The sequence below is a fragment of the Patagioenas fasciata genome, chromosome 1, assembly GCF_037038585.1.
Source record: "Patagioenas fasciata isolate bPatFas1 chromosome 1, bPatFas1.hap1, whole genome shotgun sequence".
Classification (NCBI taxonomy): domain Eukaryota; kingdom Metazoa; phylum Chordata; class Aves; order Columbiformes; family Columbidae; genus Patagioenas; species Patagioenas fasciata.
Genome location: NC_092520.1, coordinates 20,527,616 through 20,537,956, shown reverse-complemented (window position 1 = coordinate 20,537,956; position 10,341 = coordinate 20,527,616). Strand labels below are relative to the sequence as shown.

The 10,341-nt window shown below is 43.2% G+C and overlaps 1 protein-coding gene across 1 annotated transcript in view; it reads left to right on the top strand.

The window, feature by feature from the left end:
* The first annotated feature begins 6,339 nt into the window (after positions 1–6,339).
* CRYL1 (crystallin lambda 1) overlaps positions 6,340–10,341 on the top strand; it is a 54,770-nt gene continuing 50,768 nt past the window's right edge. The window contains exons 1-2 of the mRNA XM_065831088.2: positions 6,340–6,504; positions 9,683–9,790. Coding sequence (XP_065687160.1) covers positions 6,473–6,504; positions 9,683–9,790 — 140 coding nt within the window. The 5' untranslated portion in view covers positions 6,340–6,472. The remainder of the gene's footprint in view (positions 6,505–9,682; positions 9,791–10,341) is intronic.

Here is a 10,341-nt window from a genome sequence, read left to right as displayed (position 1 = left end):
TGGGCTATTTTAATGCCAGAGTCAGTCAACTCCAGCGCCTGGTCCAGCTCCTGGCAATGCTGCACATGCCCACATCCTGGACCGTGCACCAGGGGCCCAGAGCTTGGAAATGCTCCCTGGCCCAGCTCTGTAGGCCCCTCAGTCCAGGTATTACTTCTGAAGTCCTCACAACAACATAGGAGTCTCAACAGACTTCATTTAGGGTTCTGAAAGCTGTGTCAATCTACACATTTTTTTGCGCTATGAAGTATAAATATACCTCAGTGCATGAAGATTTAACACAAATCCCCAAAAATCTCAGTTGCAACCTGGGGCCTTTCTCATGTGATAGTAAGACATCTTCTAACAAGGTCATGCTACAGGGAGACATCCATATGAGGTACTTGGCTTTAGTGGTTTTGGCTAAATCCTGAGGGGAACCCAAAATGTGAAGCTGCTGAAAAAGAAAAAAAGTAGCAAACAGCCCAAGCAATGTGATATGCTGTGAATTCCTTATCATTTTAAGTTGGATTAAGTCAGCCCTGTCACTAAATGAAGTTGTCCCACTCTTTTTCCACCATCTGATTTTCATTCCTGCCCCAGATCTGTCCTCTGACTTGCATTGAGTTAGGTGCTTGTACAGCTGAAGCCAAGTGCAGATCTGATCCGGTTTTTGTTCAGTTATGTTTCGAGATACCAAGTACCTGATCCCATTCATTCAGTGAAAATTTATGGCAGATTAAGGAGACAGTCAAACTATACTCTTAAACAGTACAAATTTGTTTGTCTTTCAGCACACGCTGTATCTGCCCTTCTGCAGCAGTAACATTGCAAATAAGGACTCAGGCAAACTGTTCCAGGACCTGCTAGTTTGGGTTCAGGGGTTACTGGCCACCGTCTGCCTGTTATAATCCCTGTTAGCATGTACCTTACCCTTGCTCTGGCAGTTTAACTGTTTGTCTGATCAGCCACTAATTGGTGTTTTTAGAAAATGGTCTGAATTGAAAAAGTAATTCTCCCATTATAATCCTCAAAAAGCAATTTTCTAGCATTGAATTCTGGACTGACCAGGTGTTCAGAAGTTTTCTGCTGTCACGCGGAGACCCTTCAGCAAGCTTGGCTGCCACAAAGAGTGAAGCTGCATTTAATGACTCTGGGAACTGATGGATATTGTCAGCATACCTCTAAAAAATACTGAAGGGAAAGATAATACAGAATACGTTTTAAATTAAAGCTTTTCTAATACTTAACCTTTCATTTTTTATTTTTTTTTTAGTTGAAAGTAAGAGTTGAATGGTAACTGAATTTAATGGTAACTAAATTTATTTTAAAGATGAAGCTCTTCCTATACTTGAACATTCAAACTTCAACTGCTTAGCATTTTGCTGACTGGTCTGTGTTACAGCCTTGATACTCTGGGCTCATTTATCTCATCAACAGACACATATTTTGTGTTAGTTTCCTCTGAATTAAGTATATGAACAGTGTGAGTGTTAGACTCTTCATATATTAGCTCATTATTTCTGTGCTGCTAATAAAACACCTCTGTAGCACTTTTTAACATAAAGTTCTTCCAGTTAATGTTTCCTAACATAGAAACAATAAGTTTAAGAAGCCTTTTGTCTCTTGTAGGAGATTTAAACATCCATTTTGTATTTGTGCTCTCTGAGTTGATGTGCATAAACATGTATAAATTACATTTAGAGAATTCAAATTAGAAAGTAAAGTTTACAGAGCTACTCTTGGTACAATGGTAAATGCAAGGATCAGAATGTTTTCAGGGTTCTCAATGAGGAATTAATTAGTTAAAAATATTTTATAGAGTTATACTGAAAGTTTTTAAAAAAGCTTTTTCAGAACAGTTCTAAAGGCAAAAAATATTCAATATAGTTCTGCTCTAAACTTCAATTTACTATATATAATCTGTGTTTAGTAAAGTAAGTAAATAGATCCATTTATTTACAATTTGAAAACAAAATGAATGGAAGAACATTATGAATAATACCTGTTTTGAGTAATGTACACATTGTAGTTTGGGTTTAATAACATTTGCAATGGGAAATTATCTTGTTAATTGGTATTTTTACTATTAAAGGATATAATTCAATCTAGTTTTGCTGAAGCATTTTTTGCAATATCAGTTTTACTATTTACTTTCTGATTCCTGCAGATAGCTTATTTAAGAATCAAAGTTTTAGCAGTATTGGTAGTATTTCCATCAGACCATTTTCACAGTGAAAGACCACCTAAATTAACCACATTAACTATAGCAATAATTAAAATCATAGCTTTAATTGTAGCATAACTTTAATATAATCACTGGTTATAATTATGGTATGCAAATCATTACTTCGAACTCTACAGAATAGGAATAAAGTTATTATGTTTCTTGAATGTTAAACCATGGCACTGAACCATTAGGATCATAGCAGCAACATACCATGGTCCATTACAAAGGAAATGTACTTTCTGGTTGCTCTGGTGAGCAAGTAATGTATTAAACCAATCTAATACTTAACAAACATGAACTCTGCCTGTTTTCATCACCAAAAGCTCAGGTTAGGACACTCTGTATTTCACAAGCATGTGATTCCTTAATGTTCTGCAAGCGGAAACTCACATTCACATCTCCCTCACATCCCACCCACTGCAGCTCACAGTAAATGCTAGAACATGCTTATTGCACAACTCTTTTACACTGTCCTGCCCCTCCCCTGCAGTAAACCCACCTCCTCTCCGCAGCCAGTAGCAGATTTCAGCTGCTCACGTGGGGCAGGAGAGGAGCATGCGCAGTAGAAATAGAGACTGAAAACATGGAGGGATCAACTTTGCAGCTTCCCAACATGACAAGTCAAGAGTTGCTCCTACTTGGACTTAGAAGAAGGAATATATACGCTGGTGAGTGCATATTTGCTCCACTTGGGCCTCTCCTGCTGCCAGCACAAGCCTTACTTTTCATTCCATAATGGAGCCCAGCACCTTTCACCATATTGTTGGTCATAGGTTTTTGATGTTTCTGGGCTTAGGGTATCTGCTGACCTTCCCATGTGAATTGCAGAAGAGGGAGGAGAATCACTGTCCTTCATTAATGGAGGCTGCAAGTACTGGGCCTAAAAATTCTTACGCTGTTACACAAAAATGAAGGTTTTCTGGTTTTTGTTTTGGGTTTTTTTTAAGATAGTATTTTCTTCCCTTGACTTGCACTTCTGATAATTTATTTTTTTTATATTTTCCTTTTATCTTGCAAACTTCTTTCTCTACTTTTGATCTGTTCTGTCTGGGCTCATTGGTGTCACCACAAACAATGGGGAATGTGGCTGCTGTCATACCCTAATCAAATAACTAATGCAGAGCTGTGTGGCTTTGTCATTAATGTATGGATGATAATATAGTTCAGATCTTACTGTTGCAGACCTCTTGTTTTGTTCACCAACAGAACTTAAAGGCTGTGTAATTGCTATTATCATGACTCTGATTAGCTTTCCGATCCTTGCAATAACACCTCCTGAACAGTTTAATTAAGCTTTTCATTCCACTGAATCCATTTGTCTATCTATAATGGTTTTTGTGTCTAGTAGTCTATTACTTAAGACAGCTCAAGATAATGTACATCTCAGGTCAAAGAATATTAAAATAACTGATTAAGTACTTTCAAATGCGAGCAATGGTGAACTTGTTCTGCAAACCATTTTTCCAAAGCCCAGCAGACATTAGTTTTATGTTCTAGTAACTATTTTTTTTTCTTTGAAGTAAAAATTTGAGTATATAAATACACATTGAGTGCTTCAGTTATGCTTTAGCTAGACAGAAGTCCTTGTGTTTGTAACACGTGCCAAGTCATGCCATTTTGAATTTGTGTTCGAAGGAGCAAAATTGGTACTCGATAAAATCATAAAACAAGACTTTCTACACCAGCCTGTGCAGGTTGTGAGCAGCAGAACTGGCATGGCCAGAGGTCCTCCATACTCCTGTCCCACTTCTTTAAATCTTCCTGTGGCCAAGTTATGGCCGCTTAGCTCCACCTGCGTTTCCTAGCTACTGGTAGGTCTCAGGTTACATGGGTGGTGTTAGGGTTGGGAAGTCAAGGACTTGCTAGTTTGATTTTTCCACCTGCTGTCCATTGAGTGGTCTTCGCGAAACCTTCAGGAATTTATACTTTTGAGATCTCTGTGTCCTTGTTGAATGTGGTTGGAATTAGCGAAGTGCTATGGAGGGGGAGAAAAATACAAAGTGATTATGTAGGTCTTTTAGTTTTCTCTTGGAAACTAGAGGAAGTATTTCTCAACTATATTAAGAGTACAGTAATATGATATTTTATAACAAGCATTTAAAATGTTAACTTTTTTCAGGAATATAAAGCATGATTACAGAGCAATATGCAGATAAGCAGGAACTACACAGAATTAGTAAAAATGAGTAATGCAGCATACTAACCAGAACACTAGATATTGTAGAGCAGATTAAAGAATTATGTTGACATTGTAGTGTTATATCTTTGCACAATTTTAAAGATTTTGTATGAAAACCAAGGGCAGCAAAAATATTTTTTTAAATTCAGAATTCAGTAAAGTATTTTTAATAGTAATGCCATGCTTCATGTGAAAAAGTTGCGGAGTTAGTTTCAAATTTGAACTTTGCTTTAGAATTCACTTCTGCGCTTGTTAAAAAATAGAGGGCAATGGGGTTTGATGTATTCTGGTACTCAAAGAATCATTTCAGTTGGAAGAGACCTTCAGGATCATCGTGTCCAACCATAACCTAAGCTAAATCTAGCACTAACCCATGTCGCTAAGAACCTTGTCTAAACACCTTTTGAACACCTCCATGGACGGTGACTCCACCATTTCCCTGGGCAGCCTGTTCCAATGTCTGACAACCCTTTCTGTGAAGAATTTTTTCCTAATATCCAATTTGAACCTCCTCTGGCACAACTTGAGGCCATTTGCTCTTGTCCTGTCACTTGCTACTTTGAAGAAAAGGCCAACGTTGTCTCTGGCCAAAGCATGATGGGGTCTTTGTGGCCTCACAGGCGTCTGTGAATCCCAAGGCCCATACTCTCACTGGTGTTTCAGTTTCATTGGGAGTTCACCTGGGGACACCTGAACACCTCTGATGATGTTGGGGAACGACCTGTTAGAGAGCAGTGTAGGGGAAAGGGACCTGGGGGTCCTGGTGGACAGCAGGATGACCATGAGCCAGCACTGTGCCCTTGTGGCCAGGAAGGCCAATGGCATCCTGGGTTGTATTAGAAGGGGTGTGGTTAGTAGGTGGAGAGAGGTTCTCCTTCCCCTCTACTCTGCCCTGGTGAGACCACACCTGGAATATTGTGTCCAGTTCTGGGCCCCTCAGTTCCAGAAGGACAGGGAACTGCTGGAGAGAGTCCAGCGCAAGGCAACAAAGATGAAGTGGAGCATCTCCCTTATGAGGAAAGGCTGAGGGACCTGGGTTTCTTTAGCTTGGAGGAGACTGAGGGGTGACCTCATTAATGTTTATAAATATGTAAAGTGTGAGTGTCACAAGGGTGGAGCCAGGCTCTTCTCTGTGACAACCAATGATAAGACAACTGACAATAGGTACAGACTGGAACACAGGAGGTTCCACTTAAATATGAGAAGAAACTTCTTCTCAGTGAGGGTGACAGAGCGCTGGAACAGGCTGCCCAGGGAGGTTGTGGAGTCTCCTACTCTGGAGACATTCAAAACCCGCCTGGACACTTTCCTGTGTAACCTCATCTGGGTGTTGCTGCTCCGGCAGGGGGATTGGACTGGATGATCTTTTGAGGTCCCTTCCAATCCCTGACATTCTGTACTTCTGTGGCTGTAGGGGTCTGCCCTTTTTAACATGAGGGTAAAATTTTGGCCCGTACCCAAACCTTGGCCTTGTCCCACCCCAAAGTGGGTGTGACAGGCTGACCTCCCTGTCCTGGCTAAGGCTGACCTCCCACCTTCGTCCTGCAGGTGACCACCCTTCAGCTACCTCCTGGTGCAGCCTGAGGGTGAACGTGTCTCTCCACGGGGCCAGTGCACTGCTGCCCGCATATCCCGTTCGTGTGGAAGACTCCGCTGATCCTATCAGAGATGCCATGGCCGTGCCCCTCGCCGACTCTGGAGGATGGGGAGGTGAAAGAAAGGAGCTGGGACTCGGCCCAGGTGAGAGCGGCCGGTGAGTGGGCGGGGCGGGAGGCCTCTCGGTGCCCGGTCGGGTGTGGGGGCGGCGAGCGGGCGACGGCAGCTGCTCCCGCGCCGCCTCTGGGCGGGCTCTTGCGCGTCGGGGAAGCCAAGGCCGCAGGGCGGCTTGAGGGGCGCGGCGCGGAGCCAATCGGAGTGCTCGTAGCATGAGCCAATGGGGACGGCCGTTACATGGCGGGACCGTGGGTGTGGGGCGGGCGTGCATTAGGGCAGAGGTGGCACTAGCGGCTCTGTTCCGGCCCCTTCGCCCGTAGCGCCCGATACCTGTCCCTCGGTCCACACCACCCGACCGCGGCCCCGCAGGCATGGAGCCCTCGCAGGTTGCCGTCATCGGCAGGTAAAGCCTCTCCCGCGGGTAGGCGCAGCGTCCCGGGGAGGAGGTGCTAGCTCGGCTCGGCCACCGGGGGCTCTGGGAGCGGATGACTGGGGAAGCGTGAAGGGGCTCGGGCGCCGTCCCGGCGAGGTCCGGCCTGCGGGGCGGTGGGCGAGGCGCTGCCGGGGCTGTCCCGGCCGCTGCCGGCGTCGGGTGCCGCAGCGAGGTGCGAACTCGGGGCGGGCGGTGGGTTTGGGCGTGTGGAGCCCGAGCTGGGACAGCGCCGGGACGCCTGGCCGGCGGCGGGGTCGCACTGGAGCTTGAGACCCGGGTCAGTGCACCTGTTTGGCTCGTTAGAAACAGTGTCTTTGCTTCAGTCCCAAAGACCTTTGTGCTACTTAAAAAAAACCCCAAACAACCCAAAAAGAGGAGTGGAGAAACCTGAGCATGCCTTTAAGAGCCAGTTTGTCAACTATGTCAAGAGACTCCTGAGTTTCTCACAGGTGCTTCTGGAATAATACTTTCTTGCCACAAGATACAGCAGGATTTCTGACTTGTGTGGGAATGTGTTGTTTCGTCCACTGCTTCAGCCAAAACTGAAGTTCTCTATTTGAATAATAATCTGGTGGGGAGAGAAGAAACCTTCCAGACGGTAACAGTCCCCTACTCAGTGCTGTAACTTGGTGCTAAAAGTGTGGACTGCTGCAGACTGTATTAGTGAGACTGCTTGAGATCTCGGGACACGTGTCTCGGTGCCGTCATGTGACGGTGACAAAGCTGCTCTCATCGGTGGCGCTCCGGGAACTCTTGGTCACTGTAGGTGTGCGAAGAGTAGGGAGAGCTTGACTTATTTTGTATGCTCCTTAGTTCAAAAGGAAAACAAACCCTACAATCCTAAAAACCTGTACTGAAATAAAATAAAATATATTTTTTTGGTCAAACACTGATTTAAGGAAACTTAATTTAAAACTGCAATTTGAGAGAGATTATGCTGATTTATAAAGATACTAGTAGCTCAGATATGCTTAAGTGATTAAAATGCTTTTATTTTAGAAATACTTGTTACCCAGGAGGCTACAGTAGCTAACAAACCTTGACCCATACCTCACCTTTTCCATAAGCATGCTTGTGCTGTAGTTTGCCTGGGAACTTCTGAAGTCTGGGGGTACTGCAGTGAAGTTGTGTGGTTTTTTTGTTTTGAGTGAAAACTTAATGCCTGCTTAACCACACTGAATACCAAGTTTCCTTTTTCTTTTTCTTTTTTTTTTTTTTTGTCCCTGTTATTTCCTGAAACTTCCTGGTTTGTTACTTTTTTTTTTGAATGTATATATTTAAACCAAAGGCTGAACATGTTCCTGTTTACTCTTCCTTATTTTTTATCTGACTTGTTGCTTTATCTCTGATTCTACTCCCCTTTTAATTCTTTATTGAGGCCCTAGTGACCTTGTGTTCTCCAATTGCCAGAGGTTGCTTAATACTACTAGTACAGTGATCTCAGAAATGGCAGGAAATACATGTAATTATCAACACCCCCTACTGTAACAGTCACGGGTATGCAATTCTACTTTTGTCTCTGTTACAGAGAGTGAGTGTTTTTCTGATCTCAGGTTATTTAAACTTAACTAAACTCTTTCTCATTGTTTCCATTTGAAGAGGCTGATGCCTGCTATAAATCTAATGAAGTTAAAGCCTGCCTTGCTCTAAGATGTCATTATTGCAAGTTTGCATTATGTGTTTCTCAGTAATGTGGCTTCAACAAAAGATGTGGGCAGACTGTTCCTGCATGCCTCCAGCATGGTAGGGTGCTTTGTCTAAAAATAAGGGTAATGCTGCAGGTTGGTAGGTAGAAAAGCAGTATCAAACTCATGTCGTGGTGGTGGTTGTTGTTGTTTTGGTTTTGTTTTTCATGTGCTGATGGTACTTCCTGAATTGTAGAGGGCCCATAACTTAGGTAGTGGGGTCTTGGGTTTTCTGATCATCTCTGAAACAGGATCCTGAACTCTTGGATTGATGGGCTGTTGTCTGTCTTTAGGCTTTAAACTGAACAGATGAGTTTTAAAATTAAAAAAAAAAAATCTTTTTAGTGTAATTCCATGCAGTTACGTGAACAGGCTTGAGATTTGGGCAGAGAGGAACCTAATGAAGTTCAACAAAGGCAAGTGTAGGGTCCTGCACCTGGGGAGGAATAACCCCAGGCACCAGTACAGGTTGGGGGCTGACCTGCTGGAAAGCAGCATTGTGGAGAAGGACTTGGGAGTCCTGATTGACAACAGGTTGACCATGAGCCAGCATTGTTCCCTTGTGGCCAAGAAGGCCAGTGGTACCTGGGGTGCATTAGGAAGAGTGTGGCCAGCAGGTCAAGGGAGGTTCTTCTCCCCCCTACTCTGCCCTGGTGAGGCTGCATCTGGAGTACTGCATCCAGTTCTGGGTTCCCCAGTTCAAGTACAAAGATGGTTAGGGGACATCTTTCTTATGAGGTGAGACTGAAAGAGCTGGGGCTGTTCAGCCTGGAGAAGAGAAGGCTGAGAGGGCGTCTTATCAATGCTTATAAATATCTCAAAGGTGGGTGTGAAGAGGATGGACCAGACTCCTTTCAGTGGTGCCAAATGATAGGATGAGGGGCAATGGGCACAGGTTGAAGCACAGGAAGTTCCGTCTGAATATGAGGAGAAACTTCTGTACTTAGAGAGTGCCAGAGCACTGGAACAGGCTGCCCAGAGAGGTTGTGGAGTCTCCTTCTCTGGAGACATTCAAGACCCGCCTGGACACATTCCTGTGCGATCTGCTCTAGGGAACCTGCTTTAGCAGATGGATTAGACTGGTTATGCCCAGGTGTACCTTTCAACCCCAATGATTCTGTGATTGCATGAACCAACTCCAGGTTAAGATTGCAGCTGACAAAATTGTTGATACTTGAGTCCAGTATCCCACAGTAGTGGTTCCTACTGTTTTGAATTCTGCTGTCTTTTACTGTTTTATCTTTTTCTTCCTCATTAACTTTCTCCCAGCTCTCAGAAGCTCCTACACAGCTAGCAAAGGATATTTCTCTGTTAGAGGGTTGCTTCTTATCAATATGTAGCCGGTTTCTTCATCAAATATTGAAGAGTCCAAGCTCCATTTTCTTTCTTGGGATGCTTGTCAGGCCCCCTTCACCAAAATAAATGCTGCTTTATTAATTGGCTGATATTTATTTTCTTTTCAGTGGACTCATTGGTCGCAGCTGGGCCATGGTGTTTGCTGCTGGAGGCTTCAAAGTAAAACTTTATGATGTTGCACAACAACAGCTAACAAGTGCACTGGAAAACATTCGGTAGGTCACCTGACTTGAAGTAACTGGGGTTGTAATGAAACTGTAGGATCTCTGTAATTATGAATGAAAAACCACATGTTGTTATTTAAGGGGAGATAGATTTTAAGCTTGGGAGGAGGCTTAAACTTAGGAATACAGACACTGTTAAGATCAGAAGAAAAACTCAAAGCTCTCAATGACACTCCTGAAGAGCACTTTAATTCTTAAGTAATTATTTAAGAACTTAAGCTTAGATCCAAATTCTTGAAACAATGTTTACCATGATTAATCTATAGGTTGAACCTAAAATACATGAACATAAGAGTTTTTGCATATAAAGACAACTAAGAGGAAGTAGTTTAATATGGATTGCTGAGGAGTGCTGCTACGATTATTAGTATTTTATAACTAGTATTTTCTTAATTCTTAAACTAGTATTTTTCAGGTCCTAGAAGAACAGATTACTAGTTCCACTAAAGATGCAACTACTGATCAGTTATAGTAGAGCCTGGGAAGCATCTTTAGAAGGAGCAAATTTGAGGGTGTGAACACATGAGCAATTACACTGATTT